Raw genomic sequence first — 20,399 nt, forward strand, 5'->3', positions numbered from 1 at the left:
TTCAAGGCTATCTCTTTTCTTATTATTTTGCTTTAAAACCGCAAAAGGTTGACTTGATCTTACCCGTAGCTTGATAGTCAGTCCTGCATACGGGACGGCGGATTGGATTGAATTCGAACACCGGTCTACCGTGTGGGTCCTGTGGCCATGCCAATAGCGGCACCAGCCCCATACATCTCATCCAACAGGAACAATCCTATCATATATCTCATATAGCAGAGTGTCTTACATCTCATGCATCAATCATCCTCAATAAAAAGATAAGAATGGTAACGATAAAGAAAAAGAAAAGCTATTACTGGAAAATATAGGTCCATCTAGAACTTCACGAATGAAATGTGCTTTAGTGTGATAATCAACTGTTCTACAAAATAGGGTAAAAGAGGGCCATCATTAATTTTAAAGTAAGAATCTATCATCACTTCATTCTACAAGTTGCCTGTCATCTATTGTGAGAAACTAACACTAACCGTGTGGGACAAACAGTATTAAAGGATATTCTTAAACATACAACGAATATCCTTTTTGCGCTCGTAAAACAAACTAGAGCAGGCATAATGTCGTTCGTCTATAGGAACGCTCCTTTCCCCAGCGTATCCGAACCTTTAGCCAGAAAACACTAAATTGAAATAATTTAAATACTGTACCCAGCGATACACACATTTTCTTGGGAGTGTCCCTATCACAAGCGCCTAACATAAATAACATGTTTTTATACGCATTTCCAAAACGCACAAAATGGCAGCCCGAAACCGTTCAATGCCGGGGATGCAGAAAATGGGGGAAAATCGTTTCATACCCTATTGCTAAAGACCTAAAGAAGAAGCGGTCGCCACCGAAGAGAACTGAGCCCCTCGTGTACCGTACACGCTCGGCACTCACTCGGTCAATAAAATTCTTTCCATTTTAATAACCGTCTCACCGACGGCTGCACCGAGGGCTTGTGTTGGGAAGTATGAAATGGGAGGTTGGAACGGCGCAAAAAAAAATCTGAGAACACAGCTCCAACAGCTTGAAGAAGTTCATAATTTTGCCCACAAATTGTGCTCCGGGCATCCAAGTACGACGCTTGGGTTCGAGTGCTTGTCGCGGGTATGCTGTCTGTTTGATAGGGGCGACCGTACCATCCTTTCGGTCGCGTAGAATCGAATGGTCGGTTCAGCTGGACGAAGTAGCTAGCTGGAGCTAAACTAAAAACAGATAAGAAAAAAAAAGAAAGTGAATAAACAAGACTCGAACGTTTATAGTTTTATAATCAACTCAGATGCTATATTTATTAATCTTGCTTCAAAACCACTTCACTGCACAATCCACTTCTGTCACTTTCTGTGCTCTCTCCTTCTCTCTCTCTCGCTCTTTTTCAAACTCTTCTTTTCTTTTTCACAGCAATCAAACCACATCCTTTTAGGAATGGGTGTGCGAACATTTTGCTCTCTTTACTTACTCTTTAATCCATGGTTTTATGCTCAAGCGGCCCATCTACCCATCCGTCACATTGAGTGTTTTGAGTTCAATTTTGTTATGTCTTATTTGTAGTGATTTTTTTTTTTTGTTGTTGCGCGGTGCGAGTCACTCAGGTTTTGTTTGTCTTTTTAATGTTTTTATCATGGGCATTAGTTTACAACTGTGATATTTACAAAATGGTTTCGGATTTTTTTTTTTTTGCTTTCGCTTCTTTCTCCATACTGTGGATCATTATTATTGGAACAGGGTTATTAGCAGCTCGCGACTGCTTCATGAGACTCGGAGTATAGCTTAGTGGGGGCGTTTTCTTCTCTTTTTTTTACTATATTTACTTCCGTACTCTAACTTAATCTGATTACAACAAACCAATGCATTAGCTAGACTTTCCGCTGTTTCTCCCACTCGTATTTTCTTGTGGTTCAATTATCTTCTCACTTACACGGGGTTGGTTTACTTCCCCCCTTTTGCTTGTATTCTGCTATTTACACATTTTGCTATCATTTTTCAATTTGGATCATCAACAACTGCCAACCGTTTTTGAAGATGTTTTGAAATAGAAAATAATGCTTTTCTTCCCGCTTTTTTTTAAACTTACTTTCAGTTGATTGATTGTGAGTGCGTGCCGTTGTTGTTTTCTTTCTTAAACTTTTTTTTCGAATTTTCCTCTTTTGAGGGTTACAACAAGTTTTTACACTTTTTGTTTGATTTGATTTTTCTTTCCCTCAGATTTGAGCAAACCCTTCATTATTTATACCGGAAATCGGAATGAAAATTAAACTTTTCTCCCCGACCTAACCGACTTCAGCCACGGATTTGATTAGAACGAGGCGTGGGTCTGCGGTTTCAATTATCAAACCTCAATTTCTTCCGCAACTTCCCGCCACTTCAAACACACACACAAATTAAGTTCTTTTTCATCACTTTTGCGAGGCAGCTGGATACCGATGCGTTGCTTCCTGCTCACGCAATAAAAACAATCTTATCAATTTCCCATGAAGCTCTAGACTGCCGGTTTTTCTACAGCTACTGCTTCTGGGTTGGTCTGGGCAGATTGGCGGATATTCGCACGATTCGCCGCCACCTGCCAAAAGTTGGAAAGCCACTCAATTTATTCTCCACCGTGCTGTGTTTCTGTTCTGGGTGAGCAGTACTTTTTTCGAATTAGAATTGGAAGATGAACCGGGCGAGGGTATGCAATTATTTGTGCTACGTTCGCACGCTTTGCGGAAATTGATCGTATTGTGTGAAAAATGTGCAGGCTTTGTGCCTGATTTTTGAGAGTTTTTCTGGAGGTTTTCTGCCTTTCGGAAAGGTGTGTCGGTTGAGGTTGGCTGTTACTGTTGAATGATTCAAAAGTTCCGATTTGCCTCTGACATGTCTGGTAGGCTTTTTCACAAAACCTATGTGTGACCTGATTTGCGTTCTTATTGAAGAAGCTTTGCGGGTCGATACGAAACCTCAGCACTGTCGAGGAAAAAAAATCCACCCCCAAACATAGTACCAAACGTGATGGAAAGGATGATGATGCCTTCGGAAGTAAAGCCCATCAAAACCATGGTCACTGTTCGAACCCGAATATTGGTTGGAAATCACAAAAAAACAGGATAGTCAAAGGATCATGCGGAGGAAATTGTGATGCAGGGAACCTGATCAATTATTTATGCATCAATATTTTTTTAATGATATTGCGAATCGTCCCAGCCGTGCCTCGCGGAGATTGCGTGTACGAAGCGCGTGTGTGTTGTGCTGCTTTTCGGAAATTGTTTTCCCCCCGCGCTTATCTACTCCGGTTCACCATGTGAAAAAAAAACTGGGAAAACCTTTTCTTAAGAGACGGTGGGATCATTTTTATTTCACTGCTTCCAGTTCGGCTCGATTTCGTTTACCACACTCCGGTTTTTGGGGTCACCGATGGGGTTCGGCTGAAGCAGAAACAGTTACTGGATAAGCCGGTGTTGATAAAACTGTGAGAAAAAGAAAAACCGGAAAGGCAAAACAGTAAAACCACACACCCATTATCGCTACCGAGAAACAACAGAAACCACAAAATAACCGAAACAAAAGTTAACTGAAACCGTGGGCAGATGGGTGGTTTTGGAACCGTGCCAGGATCTGCCAATGGCATTATAATGGGTTTCCATAAATGAGCTGATTATGAACAAATTGTTTTGCAATTGATTTCGTTCGCTGTGATGGCTGTGTTTTTTTTTTTGTTTGTTTGCTGTGGTAAGGGCTATTAAACATCAACTTTGATTTGGGTTGGATCATGATGAGTTAATTAACTGAATGAAATGTAATAAACTTCGACGTGGGTTGGCTTTCGTACGTATCCTTTTTTTCTCTCTCTCCCTCTCTCGATATTTTAAGAAGTCGAGCCAAGATTGTGGTTGTAAGTGGGCCCAAAATTGTCATCACTGTCACGCGATGTTTGGCAGGAAAATGCATACCCAAGTGGATATAATGGAATTTTGCATACATTGAGGGAAAATTTACAACGTAGTTGTGGAATTAAGCAATCAGTTGTATTGTAAGTTGTATTTTAATTCAAATAACATTTTTTTCTTCTAATTCTTGTTTCAAATTTGTTTGAATGTGCATGAACGCCGTATCAATTCAGTGATGCAAACAATCCATTGTTTGACACTTGAAAATTTGAGAGGGTAACCGGATTGGATCTAAAGTTCAGCAGAAAATCTACTTTCAGATTGCAATGTTCCCAAGCCGTAGTTTAAATCTCCCCTAACTGTTTGCAATATTCCATTATATGTTTGTAAAGTTCTGCAACATTCCAATATTGATTTGAAACATTCTCCAAAGAGATTTAAAAATTCCATAATGTCGATCAAAAATCTATAATTAATAAAGTAAAATAATTTTAACGAACTTAAGATATAACAGTTACGGTTATGTTTATAATTTGTGATTGCTTTGACAAATCAACATAAGCGACAACGTTGATCCACGTCGGAAAGCAGAACCGTGACATCATGAAGTTTGTGCAGGGTTCTCCAAACACTGTTAAAACCAGCTGTAGTAAGGTGGAAGCAAGCAATGGTGATTATAAGGAAGTAGCAAGAAGAGGCAAACATTGCCAACGATAAGATTGCGTTCGCACTGACGCCTTCTTGATCGATCTGCAGGTGTAAATGCAGAATGAACCGGAGGTCGAAATTCGGGTCGGGATGCTGAACACAATAATGACGTCTTGGATCACTAAAGTGACCAATGGTAGTCCGTATATGATTCCGTATCTTACCATATGGCTAGAAAGAGGATCCCAATCCTCTGGGTTATTTTGTCTAGGGCGCGTGACTTTAATCGATCGGCCAGCAACGCCAAGACGAAACTAGTGGAGAAAATTATTTCCTTTTTTTTGCGGCCCATACCAGGCACACGCTCGATCGGGCTTGCTCTGGATCGCGCCCGTAATCGAAGCCGAAAGCGGATATTTTGAATAGTTTCAATTAATGGCATCAAAAGCTACTCATTCTTCAAAAATAATTGTGCGAAATGGTTAATTTTTCCTATTTTGCTCCTTTAACCGTAGGAAACTGTCAAATTTACGCTGAACACCCTGCAATTAATCGCAAACATTATTAAACGGTTCAGAATTTCAAAATAATAAACATATACTGAAATTAAATATGGGCGGTCTGGTGGCCGAGGCGATAACGGTGCCGGTCTTCACATAGTAGGACCGGGGTTCAAATCCCATCCAGAAACCGCTTCTCCGGACTGGCTATTCAACAATGGGTAAAATGAAGTCACATAATGCCAACATGGCAGGCCGACACCTTCAGATGTTGTAGTGCCAGGGAAGAAATAGAAGAATCCGAGTCTCAAATAGAGTTCCATAAAAACATGGTGAACACATAAATCAAGACAAATACTGGCTGGTCTGTATTTAATTTTTAAGACAATTGTCAATATTTTCCATTAACCAGAGAAGAAAAATCAGATTTTTTTCAGAAATTTTCCTTTTGCCTCGTCATTCGCCAAAGCATCCATGTTTAATGTTATCATGAAGGGGCGCAACATCACTCTGCAGAATAATTAAAAACATTTTCTTTTCAAGTAAATCTACCACCTTTTGCTGGTAGTTTTGCTCTCATTTGTTTTTTTCATCAACAATGTTTCGTTGCTTGTATTAGTGTGTGGTTGGTTGGTTGGTATAGTTGTGAAATTATAGACTCTAGTCTTACATATTTTATATACAGCAGCAGTTTTTTTTATAACAAACGTACACCACACCATGGGAAAACTAAAGCCATAGAGAGAAAATGGGGAAAGAAACACAAAAAAAAATCACATGTAAAATGTGTTTTCATCATCTTTATGTTTTGTGCTCTTTTTTTGCTTGTTGTCGACTGAAAATTATCCCATCCCATAATCCATTGTCTACGGATTACTTTACATACAATGATTTTCCAACCTGCCCGTTTAATTTATACCGTTTTTTTATACTTCAAAAACTACATTATGGTTAAAATCTCACTTGACAACATTGAACGTTCTCTTTTTGTTTCGTTTTCTGGTTGAGTGTACTGTTGTCTGGGTGTTTTGTGTTGCGGGAGCTAGGTTTCAATTTAGGATTTCTAGTATTCTGTTGTAATTTTGTTGTCATACTTTTGTATTACGGATGTGGGTTTGAATGTGTTTACAGGTTTCAGTTTTTTATATATATTTTTTATCTATGTACAAGATGTCCTGTCAGAGAAAGTTGTGATTCCCCCCGTTCCGGTTATGATTACCAAAGTTGCATTAATTTACTTATGCTACTATCAATTTGATTGATTTATCTAGATATTTTTGGAAATAAAGTCGTTTTGATACATTTGTTCCTTTTGGTGATACGGTAAAGCAATCGTATCTTTCGCTATGCACGGGCTCAAATGTACTTTCTTCCTTCCTTCCATCGATTCGTCTGGTTGTCTTACAGGATTGAGATTTTTTTTACAACTCTTTGCAAAACGAACAAAACATGATTTGCTACTTCAAAAGTAAAACTTAACGCTTCCCGTCGGATCAACGGCTTTCGGTGTTTGCAAGTCACACACGTGCTATATTTGTACCGTTCGTTTTTCATTCAAATGTTTACGGCAAAGTTTGTAAATATATTTGATTGATTATTTTTTTAATTAAAAGAAATATTATAAATTTAAATTAGAGACATTTTGTGCAACATTTTCGTCTTCCCACAGTAAAACACATTACGAGTGAGTTCAGTTAACTGAAATAAATCACACCAGATCTGAAATCAATCCTTGTCACAGGAATCAACCAGAGGCAGAGAGATAGTTTGCACTTAGAAAACAATGAAACAAATCAAATTTATCTTATCCAACAGCCGCAATAAAACCACCTGTCTATTGATTTCATTTGTGTTTTCGACGTCCCTGCCGATGGGTGGCGTTGCGTCGGTGCTCTACCGTATTTTCTCTATCGCTCAGTGCACCTCGCTTAGTGCAGACAGCCACAAAATCGCATCTTCTCACAAACTCACTCACTGCTGCCGATGTCTCCCGGGACAAGGAACGGATTTATGAACGGTTTCCTCCGAACCATCACGGTACAATCACACTGCTGCACTACTTCATACAGTCGAAAATAAACGCAAACGAGACTGCAAATGTACGGGAAAGAAGGAATGACACAAAGAACCCGATTTCGTTCGGTACGACACTACGGCACTCAGACCAAATCGATAGGGGTTTATCATCTCACAGAATCACACCGCACGGACGACCGTTTGTCGAGGCTGACAGTGTCGGTAATGTAGTGGTGAACATTCGAAGCCACCTGACGATGATGCCGGGCCCGCAGACTGCTACAGCAACCGGTGCACGGTGAAGCCAACCGAGCCACCGAGGGCTTTCGTTGGCTTGAGGTCGGTCGCCGGTCGTGCTGGAGGGGTGGTATCGCCGAGACGACGGTCACGGATGCGGATGGTGATATCGTGTGAAGCAGCAGCAGCAGTGCGAGCAGTATCAGTGGCAGCACCGAACGACCGTCCGACGAAACGACAACCGAGGCGCCTCCGGTCTGCATCGCCTCCGGATGTTCACCTGAAACGACCGCGCGAACTGATATCAGCGTTAATAGGAGCGGTGTGTTGCGAGTGAATGTGTGAGTGTTTTTCCGGCAAGGCGCAGAGCGCAAAGTGGAGGGAAAAGTTTTCCCTCCCAGTCATGCATCTTGGCCCCACCCCGTTCGCTGCCCGAAACAATAGAAACACCCGGCCATGGTTACACTTACCGTTGAGGACGTGCACCCGTACGCTGGCAACGTCGGCGTTCGACGGCGAGCAGGAGTACTTGCCCGAGTCGTCCAGATCGGCGTTCTGTATCAGCAGGTGTGAGGTGGTGACGTCACCTTTCTCCGTGATGACCGAAACACCGCCCCGGCTAGAGTCGTAGCTGATCACCTCGTCGTGATGGTACCAGAAGATGTACGCCGGCGGCTCGGGACTGTACTTGACCGCACAGGTAAGGTTGATAGTGCTGCCCTTGTCTACGTGCAGATCCGGTCCACCAATTATTGTTGCCGTTGGCACTGCGAAACAAAAACAAAAAAGACACAGAACGAGGTTCAGTTAGATGTCTTTCTATTTTTTTGTGTGTGTCGGTGTGTTGCGCATCGGTAGAATGGAATTGAGATGAACTTTGAACGTTTTGCGATAGGTTTGTTCGTGGAATGTCTCGGAGGAAGCGTATGTTCATCATATATTCCGAACGGTTTCGCTTGAGCGAAGTGAGCGTTCAGGAGGAATTGTGTCCCTGGCCTAGATGATGTCAGTGTGACAGTGAAAGGCATCTTTATTGAGCAGCCCAAAACACTCTGGGGAAAGATTGATGGCACAGCTGGTGCAGTGCGAGAGTCCTGTAGGGTATACGAAATCTAATCATGTGTGCAGTCTCGTTGAAATTGTTATGAGTTTGAAATCTGTGCATTAATTTGCTCACAGTACGCAGTTTCTGTAGGTTCTAGCAGGGGCCCTGTTTGTGCGTAAAGCATCGCAAGCGTTCTGCAGTGATGCGATTATGGCACGAACCTCGATAATCGTGAACAATAATAAATTGATCGTGAGGAGGATATTATAGGAAGATCCTATAAAGGTTTGATGAAGGAAAACTCTAGATAAAATGGGATATTCAAGGTTGGCATTCGCAGATTTCGGTTAGTGAACTACAAGGTTATAACAATTGTTTAATAATGATAGTTACTGTACGGTAAACTTTGTAACATTTAATAAAAACCGTTCCAAATTGTTTTAGATAATAATTTGGACTTCATTGGCTCTACAATCAAGAATAGACTTAGCATAGGCTTACTGGCTTCCTTGACTTGATTATAACAATTAATAAATTTACCCATAGTAACAGCATGAGGAAACTTCTCCACTCCAAAGTGCGCCAGTAAGCCGGGGACATACGCCTCTGAAACATGGGTACTGTCCAAAACCGACGAAACCCTCGCAGCCAGGCTCGTGAACAAGATGCTCAGAAGAATTTTTGACCCTATCTGTGGGGTTGGATAATGAAGGAGTCGTACGGTGACCTCCTCATCGTGCAGCGAAGTAGACTCGTCAGGTTGGTCACGCCATGGGAATGATACCGGACGACCTAGTTCGCAAAGTCCACTTAGGCCATCCACATAGAAAGAGGAGGCGTGGATGGCCCAAACTGAGATAGAGTAATGGAGTTGATGTGCCCGCCATCAACTCCCTTTGCGTTGTCCGCTGGGATAGTAGATTGACAGAAGACGGCACTAAACTGTGGACGTGGTAGCGCCCGATAAGTAAGGAAGCTGCATAATCAATCCTTCGACCGAGCAATGGATTTCAGGACCTATCGGTCACTGTACTTAACCTTAAAATTTGAGATTAGATTCCATTGTAATTCTATAATTCAAAGCAATGAATTTGATATGCGATAAGCGATATATTTTGATGGTTTCAGTGACAATTAATGGGTAGTACTCATGAAACCTATCGGCAATACATTAAAAATGGGATTAAGGATTGGAACATTTGAGCTTGAACAACAGTTAGCCAGAAACTATACGTGTCCACAAACAATTGCTGGGACATCGCGTTTTTCTTCTTCCTTTAAAGTTCTAAGAAGATGTAAACGTATGACACGTTTATCCTTACATTTCACTTCCCAGGAACGAGGCACGGTGCTTGATGGATCAACTCCCCACAAACAGCCATCGGCTAAAACAGATTACATACACGATGGCGAACATCATGTATCAATAACGAGTACAACATTTATGCGTGTTTTCCTTGTACTTTGCCAGACGCGTATTGACAACCAATCGTACCTTCTAGCGCCGTCGTACCGACGGTACATGTTCTACCACACCTTGTTATTTGCGGCTTCTTGTATACGACTTCAGTCCAGCGAAACGGTAGCAAGTGTTTGTGTTGCTTTACCAAATCAAACAAATTTCACCACATCTGACCTTGTGTGGTACGCCATTTTAGCTCTGGTTTTGTGTGCTGTTTGTTCCATCAAACAATCGGTCATTAATGTCAGGGATAAGAACTTTTCTCCGCCCGACGTTCCGGGGTATGCGAATCAGGGCTTGATTACACTCGACGATGGTAGGCTGGGACTGGGCATTACAATTAATTGCGTCCCCACACCATGCAGATTGACCCGCTCATCAAACCGCAACAAGTACAAAGCAGCTGTTCTAAACCAACAGAGCGGTGAAGCTTAAAGTCTCACGGTTTTGTCTAGCAACCTCCTGCAGGACACTCGGAAGGCGTGGCATTGGATGAAAAATGAGATTGTCCTTATCTAAACGATACTGGATGGTTACAGATACACAGAGGGCAAGTGAGAGACCACAGCAAAAAAAAAAAAACACATCAACCGTCCTCTCATTCGGGGGCGTTCTCAACGAGGCGTGAAAAATAAAAAACACCCCCAAAACTAAGCGAACTGCCTGTCCTGCTGCCTCGTCGTACACACGCCCTTGTCCTTGCCGCAAAAACTGTCATCCATCCGTGCTGTTGATGCCGTGCAGCGTTACGTTTCATGGGAACCATTTGGTCCGATGGGCGGACTGGACTAAAATTAAACATCAACAGCGATTCATTTCCGTCGCGTCGTTTACAGCATTCCATTGAGAGAAACAGTGGGCGCCCCTACAACCCGGGGTAGCGACCCGCCGTAGGTTGTTTCTCTGGACAGGGATATCTTTTTCCCACCATCGAAGCTACCGTCCAACAACTTTTTCCCGCGGGGCCAACCAAAGCCGTGACCCCTCACTACCAAGCTCCGGATATGTATAGGGGCGCTTGGGCGTGCCGGGCGTGCGTTAGGGTGCAGCACGGGGTGCCCAGCTGTTTGCGTTGGAGCCTTTTTTTTCTCGGTGCGTTCCAGCCAAATTCCTTCATTATCATTATCGTCGTCACTGACAATGTTTACATTATGACTTTCGTTTTGGCCCTGCCTGTGGACCCTGTGGAGGTCGTCGTCCACTGCTCCCCATTCCGCAGTCGGCCCATGGCCCGGTTAATGGATGGACCGGCCGCTAGGATCGTGATTTAGGACTAATGTAAACTGTTTAACGTGGCACAGCAAACGGAGGAACTGTACCGTGTGGCCCAGATCTCGAATTTTGGGAGAAATTTTCATGCTTCTTCTTTCTGGTCTGGGTGTGTTCCCATTTCTGGCTAACGTTTGGCGATGCGAGAGAAGCGCACTCTATTCCTTGGGCATACGGCACTTGGGATGGAATTTATCATTGGCGAAGCGTAGTGGGATTAAAATTCAGCTTAATTTATTATAAATTACATAGATAAATCCTGAATCTAAGTTGGTGTAGGCTTTTTGCTAGATAATGCGAAATTTTATTTTGAGTGTTTGATGTTATTGGCTTCCCTTGAATAGTGATTTTGTTATTATTATCATAACTCGATGGGCTGCTTAGTCCTCTCGATAGCACAGTTTTTAAAAGTTTTTACACATATTACAAGGGATCACAAAACAGAAAAACGCTAACCGGCAGGCAAACGCTTGTTACTGACACGATTGACAAACTCAGCAGTGGGAATACCATGCTCGAACACATCACAGACAGCGTTTAATCAAAAAGGGACATCCCAAGCATCAGACACCTAGTCCTATAATTAAGACGGTGATGCCACGAGGGGTATGCAAAGAGCTAAATCTTCTTACTACCATACTATGTTGGCTTTCATAATCACCGACCGAATATCGCATCACCAATCATGTTTAAAACCAATCCAAGCAGTCGAGTGCGCGTTGAAGGACGGCAATGTGTCAAACCTCAGATTTCCCAGAAAAGGTTCCGAGGTACTGAGCGTTTAGGGCGTAATCGAAGACTGCTGGAGCTCGTGATCGGTAGAAAGTGATCGCAATACATTTGTCGACCCAGCAATTTAGTTACAATAGCTGTTAAACTCGCTCAACCTGAAGCCTCGTGGTCTTCAAGTTCAAGTATTTGTCTAAATATTTTAGCACCGTCTACATATGGCAGGTAATTGTCGTCTGGAAGCACCAAGGACAGATCATTGAGATATGGCAAAAATAACAATGATCTGAGGTTGCTGTCCTGTGGAACGATATCCTTACAGAATAGGATCGACCAACCAGATAGGAGCTGATCAAGTTCACCAAGGGTGCAGGTTGACCAAGCCTGTCGAGTTTGCGGGTAGGATACTGTGAAATACTCTGTCGAAGGTTCAGTATAGATGACAACAATCTGGAAACCAGCGTCAATAGATATGTGACAGTTGCTCACAAATTGTGTCAGGTTTGTGGTTGTTGTTCTTTCGTCCAAAAAGCCGTGTTGGTGTATGCAGATGAAGTTACAGGAAGGGAAGCTCCACATAAGCTCTTAGACCAAATGCTCAAACGCTCAAACACACAATTGAAGCAAATGTCAAGTTTCATCCAGAATGTTAATTTAGAATTGCTTTTTCTTTGAAACTTTATTTTATATTTTAGCAGACATTACGCAACCTTAACAATGGTTATTGAATTAAAGCATTCAACACCAAGCAGCAAACAACTCATTCCCGCTCCGTAACTACTGGCTTTAGAACCCATAATGACGGTTTGCCTTCAATTAGTGTATTTATTTGATCCGAAAGCAAAAAGCATGTTTTCTTCCAATCGCACGCTTCACCTTCTCGCTCACTTCACCCGTCAGCTATAGTGAAAACTCGCTCACAGTTCCCAAGACGCTTTGGAAAACCCGGTGACAGTTCGGCAGCCGTAAACTCGGTCGGTGCTTTCTCAATTACTCAGGATTTTGTTTTACGAACAGAATCGAAGATTGCCATTTCTTAGCGTCGGAAAGTTTTCGCCGCTTTCCAGGGCTTGAGCTGGTAAATTCAATAATTTGCACTAAAACTTTGGCGACTGAAGCGATGTGAGGGGGGAGGTGGTGGCGTTCGTAAGCAAAGGGAACGAAAATAAATCCACTCAAAGTTTACTTCCATTTGTGCTCGTACCTAATGGGTGGTTCCCATTTGCTTTACCGCTGGTCGTGAAGGTTGTCGTTGGACGCTTTGTTTTTCTCCGTGTACGTGGAAAAGCTTGGTAAGCACGAATGAGAACAAAAAAAAACAGACTCGGCAAGGTTCGCAAAGGACACATTTCTATGTTAATTAATCGAACACTAATGCTTTTACCGGATTTAGTATTTTTTCTATCCTAGAGGAACCTTTTTATACTTCTTAAAAGCAGGTGGTGGGAGATTTTACTGGACATGTTCGACTATTTTAGTAGTGCTTCTTTTTCTCTTCTTTTGTACTTTTTGCGTTGTCCCTTGTTCACCGTAAGGCATGCACGGCAAAACCGGGATTATCATTTGCGAAAGGTCAGTTTTGGGAAAGTTTTTTGTTTCTCTCGTTTTCCTCGGATCCGTTCCGCTAGTTTCAACATTTCCTGTATTGAATCAACCGTGAGAAAGGCGAGACTGGACGAAGCATGGTGTGAAAAGGAAAGACTGTGCTTAACAATATCCAACCAACCCTTGCAGGCACTTACAGGAAAGCGAACAAGAATGACCAGCGCTTTACAGGTGGATTTTATAACTTTACCATTAATGAAGTTTTTGTTCCAACGCTGTTTTACGTAGCGATGGAAAGGATAGACACAGAAAAATGGGAAGTGAAACAATTTCGAGGAAAGGTGTACGTTTATACGATTTTGATATTATTCCTTTTCAAGAAACTGTATGTGTGTGTTTGCTGAAAGTGGAAAATCAGCTGGCTTGAAACGGAAAGCTACAAGACTGTGTAAGGTAAGCAGCGAAAGGTAAAAAAACAAAATGTAATCTACCGATGCAGCGTCATTTCTTGCCGGGTGATAGATTTATAGCACTTTTAAAGGGAAATTTATCCAAAACTGGATTTTGAACAACGAGAATTGTCGTGGAATATGAACCTGATCTAGGGATGCATCAGGTGAAAAGAGTCCGACAGGAGGTCTGGATTTAGTGGAGTCTGTACTGTTTAGCTCGGTATCGAAAATGATTGCAAAGGAAATGGAAATGCTTTGATTATGGCTCTGAATGCAAGCGTTATCTGAAGATTCATTTATTATTTTCCGTTCATTAAAATATTAAATATATAATCATTGCTAACTACGTTGTTTCAATTATGCGTTTTATTTAATATCTTTAATTAAGCTCTTGGCACTTCAAAGGTCTCGGCCTGCTATTTCTGGCTTTCTGTGACTTGATTCAACCCGTCGCAAGGCAGTCAAGCCCTGCGTATTGAGAGGCAGTCTGGATGTGGTTGGAACCTGTTGGGCCTGCCTCTCTCAGCGAGAAGCCTCCTGCCGGTTGACGAGTACGAGTTTCCAGCGACGAGAGAAGAGAACGATCGCTCGGTGGGATTGTCCTTCGTCGCAGGGTCAGGATTCGAGAGGACTGATCATCTGGCTGCCGACACCGACAAGGGCGTGTTGTGCTGTGGCGTGCACGCACACTTAGTTTTAATAAATTAATTACATGTTTTATGCGTTATTTACGTTGTGTCGTCTACCTTATATTTGGCCACCCGATATCACAACGTAAAAGAACACCAGTCCAACCATGCGAAGACTGCCGTCGATATCGCTTCGGCTACCGAACGCTCCTTGACTCAGGAACACAAAAATCCTTCCCCAGTTGTATCAGTCAGTTGTATCGGAAAAATATGTTAAAAATTTATTCAGAAGCGAATTAACCTTCACACTGAATCAGAAAACAGCATTTCTTTATGTCGAATTGGCTTCCAATCATCTCTTCCGACAACGCATCAACTACACCACCATGCCAAAGCCGTTAAGTACATTAGAACAACTAATACATGAAATGGTTTGGTACTATTCAATAGCGAGAAAGTTTTCGATTCCATTTGGCAAAAATGTCTTTTATTCAAACATATTTCGCTTGGCTATACAATTACTACAATCTTTTGTTTTCTTTGGCCTTACGACCTCTTGATCAAGCCTGCCATTTCTGGCTTACTGGGCTTAATGATACCACGTAGCTGGACAGTCAGTCCTCACTAGTGGGGAACGGTCCAAATGGGGTTTGAACCCATTCCTCCCCGGTCCTGCCGTATTAAGACCGGCACTGTTGTCGCCATTACCACCAGGACGCTCCTTAAATCAATCTAATACATAAATATCTAAAATATATAAAAACTCTAATCAATACACTACGGTAGCAGGTGTCCTGCAAGGTTCACTCCCCTTTACTTTTCGAAGATATTAAGATCTTATTGAAAAAAAAACAACGTTGCTCTAACAGCCTTGTTTAAATACCCTAGGACAATCATAAGAACCCCAAACAAAGCATCGTTCATTAATTAATTCTGTTCAAAATGACAATGAAAAATAAATTACTTTGCAAACATTTTTCACACAAAATACATATCGCCAAAAGCTCCTTAGCCAAGGCTGCCCGATATGGAAAAGAATAGCTAATAAAACTCATTTTAATATATTTCAATGTCCTTATGTCCTGCATAATAAAATACTTATTATTACTAATATTATTAATATTAAAAATATTTCCAAGGTCTTGGATTTAATAAATTAGTGAAGAATTAGACTTCTGTTTGTATCCGGTTCCATTTTCAAAATTTCATGCCATTGTCCTTTGAATGAACAAATTGAACAAATTTATCAAAAAATCCCTTCCTTGCTACTAGTAAACTCGATATGTTTCTTGGTACAATGTGAATTACCATACCTAAGCGCGGAACGTTCATTTGCGTCATTTCAAACGTGCATTGCAACCCGGCGCAAAAGGGCAAACATATAAATTACGCAAGCAATATGACGCACAGAATAAATTTCATTCTGAAGATTTACTTCGCACGACGATTAACTGAGCCATTTTGATTCAAAAACATAACATTTACTGTACGCAATACGTTACTGTTGCACATAAATTATGCATACAGTGCTAAATTTAAACGTTAATTGCACATTTACCAAATGCTCCGTACGTGTATTGCGTCTTGTGAACTTTAGCACCGTACATGAATGAATGCATTTGCGTGTTTAGTGAATGAAGTACGCAGTGAGTATGCACCTGGAACTACTGTAACAATACGGGAAATGTTGAATTAACTTTTATAAAAAATATTTTAAATCCTAAAACGAAAAACCGAATCTCGTCGATAGAGCAGATAAATGACGATTAAGATTGACTGTTAAATTATTTAAATTTTCAGTTGCTGAATTGATATCGTTTAGGATGCATATAATGCTTTTTGGCGCAATAAATGTATGAGCAACCTCGATTATTTTCTTATGGTTTTGAATCTGGCAGAGTGGAAAGTTCAGTCATATATTGAGAGTGTCCTTGAGCTTCTGTCAATCATTGGCGAGAATTCGATACTAGCTCTAATCAATGGACGAAGATATTTCCTATCTACGAATTTGATTATGCTGAAACAATCAGACTCAACCAAATATAGTCTATATATGGAGACCAAAGTATCCAAGTATATGTCCAACAAAAGTTAGGACTCAATATAATCATTCAGGGACATACGATGTATAGCATCAGAATGCATTTGAGTAACATCCCAAAAGTCTAAGTTTTAGGCGAAGCGTGCAGCACACAAAACGAACTTCAAATTGCATGTTTTCTACTTCATCAGTCAATATGCGCCGTGCTCCCGTCCGGAGCACCATGCACCCGGGTATCAGGCACAAAATTGATTAAATCTAAACTGCATAATTTACACCTGCCCGACGGGAGTTGTCAGCGTCATCGTTGGCGTCCGCTGTGGTTAGATTCCAGAGCCACCACTGACCGGCTGTCATGCATTTATCCTTCCATTGTACACCCGTGCACGGACAGGACCATGGAAATGTTGGTACAGTGCAAAAATTGCATGACGAGAAAAAACCCGGAAAGTCACCATAAACGGAGCTCCAACCTGCGCTGAATGTGAACAGCACAGCCTTTTCTTGGAGTGAAGCTATTTTAATCTGTGTCAGGATGGTGCTGCAAGTGATTCGTGCTTTCCCTTTCCTTCCATCCGTTATCCTACTGCAATATCGTGCCGGCGAAAGGATACAAAAAAGGGACCCACCCAGGTGTTGCAAGGTGCATATTAAACAGTACAGTATTTCCACCACTGGTTTTCGCTGTACACGGCCTGCGCTATTCGTCCAGCGTCGAGATCGAGAACTTCCGATACAATCAACACGTCAGTAAACGTAGTAGCGAGTAGCGGGCTCACCCCGAACCCAGCACCGGAAGTTACAAAGGATGGGTGGTTTTTGTAATTACAGTCCAATGTGTTAGGAATTAAAATGCAATTAAGCATTATATGGGGCTGTGTGTAGGGTTGAGCGAAAACAAAAAATGAACGTCGGGAACAGTGTAAAATTACCGCAGCAAAAAAAAAAACGCGGAATGAAACTGTAAGGCACTGTAAAAAGTAAGTAGGGTTTAGTGGTGTGCATGCAAAAAGGTGGGTACGATAGAAATGTGAAAGATACATCTACTGTACAATAATGCTGGTTTTTTGTACGTTTTTCCCTCGAAATTGTGTGTCTATTGTATGGAGGCCCCCCTAAGCTCGATGGCGCAACTGCTGCATGCAAATGAAAAAATCATTTATAACTTCCCGTACCTAGCGCGTCCTGCGGTTTGTTCGTCCGCTGGTGACTTCGCTTTGGACTGTGTGCCTTGGTACGTATTGCTATTTTATCTTTGAAACGTGTTTTAATCTATATTCTATGATATTGTATTACCCATTGTAGGGATGATCCGTCTTTATGGTTGGGAACAATGTGAAGTATGGCAAGAAGCTATGTTTCGATTGCTTTATTGGAAGATAGAATTGGAATAACAAGCATCACTGAAGAAATTATGCGTGATCAATAAATTGTTTATTACTTAAGCTGACACATTCAGACACGGCAGTTCCGGTGGTCGATATGGTACGACCGGGGTTCTTATCCCATCCAGATCACCTCCAGATCACGGGTAAAATCAAGTACTTTGCTACGGGTAAAACTGAAAGCCAGAAATGGTAGGCCGAGACTTCTCGAGGTTGTAGTCCCAAGGAAAAAGAAGAAGAAGAGTCATATGCTATGGTCCTGTGTCCTAGTACTCAACTGTAATTGTGTAATAGACACTATGTACCTACATTAATGTTTGATTTGAAGTAGCCAAAGTCCTACTCTGGATTGACGGATTCCGAGTTTTCTTTTGTTTGAGACTGTTATATCCAACAAATCTGAGAAAATCCGATTTTTTATCACCTGATGGTTCAAGCGTTCTAACTTGAAAGCAGGTGCTAATCTGTCTATGTGGTGAAGAATATCCTGGGTAAGAATAGCGCTCCAAACGGTGAAGATCTCCTATGGCCAGGAAGGACATAGTTATACAAAACTAAATGTGCTTTCCAGATACAAAGCTTTCAATTTGACAATTACTTAAGTTGAGCGATCGTGAAAAATTCTTTCTGACAACGAGAGTGTAGTTGATCGAAGAGACTCCAAATGACCTCAGCAGCAAACAATATCTTTCTGTTTTTTTTATTGTTCAAAACAATGACCAAATCTGCCTGGGCACGCTACCGTCAAGGTTCTGGGGCTTGAGTGTTCCCTAACAATCAACAATTTCCTGTGATCTACGCGAAAGCCAACCTGTCAAATGCATTTCAAGCTCGTAACCCGTCCATTCATCGGGTTACAAGCGAGATTGCAAAAAAAAAAAAATCAATTTTGGCTGTGAAAAGTTCCAAACAACTTCTAGGCGGTCAGTTCTAACGGCTTTACTATCTTTTTGATGAACATACAGTCCCCGGTGACAAGTTACAACCCTGCATGTCATACAATAACTTGCAAGCAAGCAAACAAACATATTTTAACAACTCCATTTAATGAACCAATTTAAGCGAAAACGAACTCTTTCGTTTGTCCCTCCAGAGCTGCTCTGCTAGGCAAAACTTTCGCTGCGAAATAAATGATGCGACAAACTCACTGCTGTACAGCACAGCATAAAGAAACCTCGAACGAAAGTATGTTGAAGCATAATTTAAGGTCCAATGAAAAGACACAATTTGCTTGAGCTAATTTTGCACGAAACACGGAACAACCCTTGGCATCATCCTCATCCTCATGGATGCGCGCTACGGCTGAACGAGTTCGGGAGGGCTCCGATGAGGAAATTAATTTAATTTAAATCATTGCAAAGTTCATCCTTTGCGGAAGGCTCCCTACTCGAAGATCGTTTCCTTTCCTTCACCTTTCATCGTGCTTCTGTACAGGGTGGCAAAATGGCAAATGGTACTGGGAAGTCTTGGAATAAACGCCTAAGAGAAACATTTCCGATGATAGATTTTAATCAAGATGAATGTTTCTTACAAGAAATCTGTAAATAATCGACAAGCATACGGTTGTCGATAAGTGAAACACTCATTAGAGCTATCTGCGCTGAGGCATTTCCTTCATAATGAACGCATCATCATCGATTGGACTCCCGGCGGGTTCGGTGGTAGGTGCCCAAGCAAGCACGAGCGGTGGTGTCATTAAATTTAAATTAAAGCCACTACCATTGATTAAAAGAAAATTATGTACCAACCGGTGCATCGTGCTTTACCGACGTGCGCCGCATAACTTTCCGGCTGGTAGCTACCGCAGACGGCAAAGAATGCTTACGTGATACGAGCCAACTGCTTGCAGTCAACGTGGAAAGCCTCACCGCCCTGCTCAGCGTGTTCAAGCGCGTCTTGAATGCAATCAGGCATGCATGTGCAATAATTACTTCTCCATATGCCGGTATTACTTCCCTATCCATCCCGTGCGCAACTTCGATGGAAAAGTAATTATTATGCTTCGATAGCTCTGTCCGGTTTGTTCACAACGGGAAGGATAAGCACCATGGAACGGAGGAAGTTTATTAATAAACTGCAAAATCCACACGTACACGTTCAGATCTGGAGGTAGAGAAAAATCGCTTTTCACGCAAATCGGGAAAAGTAAAAGCAACGCATGCCCTTGCGACTGTCTGGCAAGTGTGGGAAACGGGAAGATTAATTAACACGCAATCGTTATGATTAACGAGTAGCATTAAGCGTAATTTGATTAGTGAAATTGTTTCAAATAAAGCAAATGGGAAATGGAGAACGTTTCTACGTGAAGTTAAGATAGTAATCTTATTGTTTTATAATTAACTTGCGAATATCAGAGCGGTCCGGTGGCAGAGGCGATAGCGCCAACGGTCTTCACATGGCAGGACCAAACATCAAATCCAGACCGGCTCCCACTCGTACATAGGGCTGACTAGTCTATTACGGGTAAACTCACGTCACAGAAAGCCTTTCGAAATCGATGTGCCAAGGAAGAAGAAGTTGCGAATTTTGCCGATTATTTGGGGGACTTCTCGAGTTAGACAACTCTAGTACTTTTTTTGTTTGACACTTCAAC

At 41.8% G+C, this 20,399-nt stretch overlaps 1 protein-coding gene across 10 annotated transcripts in view; it reads right to left on the reverse strand.

Moving 5' to 3' along the window:
* Window positions 1-1,240: 1,240 nt before the first annotated feature.
* LOC118506050 (hemicentin-2-like) overlaps window positions 1,241-20,399 on the reverse strand; it is a 283,028-nt gene continuing 263,869 nt past the window's right edge. For 9 of the 10 annotated variants that reach the window (XM_036042691.1, XM_036042684.1, XM_036042688.1 and 6 more), the window contains 2 exons: window positions 7,720-8,016; window positions 1,241-7,547 (listed from right to left, as the gene is read on the reverse strand). In XM_036042691.1, the coding sequence (XP_035898584.1) occupies window positions 7,180-7,547; window positions 7,720-8,016 (665 nt within the window). In that variant the 3' untranslated portion in view covers window positions 1,241-7,179. The remainder of the gene's footprint in view (window positions 7,548-7,719; window positions 8,017-20,399) is intronic. The other variant, XM_036042693.1, reaches the window with a different exon arrangement.

The sequence above is a fragment of the Anopheles stephensi genome, chromosome 2 (genome assembly GCF_013141755.1).
Source record: "Anopheles stephensi strain Indian chromosome 2, UCI_ANSTEP_V1.0, whole genome shotgun sequence".
In the NCBI taxonomy this organism is placed as follows: Eukaryota; Metazoa; Arthropoda; class Insecta; order Diptera; family Culicidae; genus Anopheles; species Anopheles stephensi.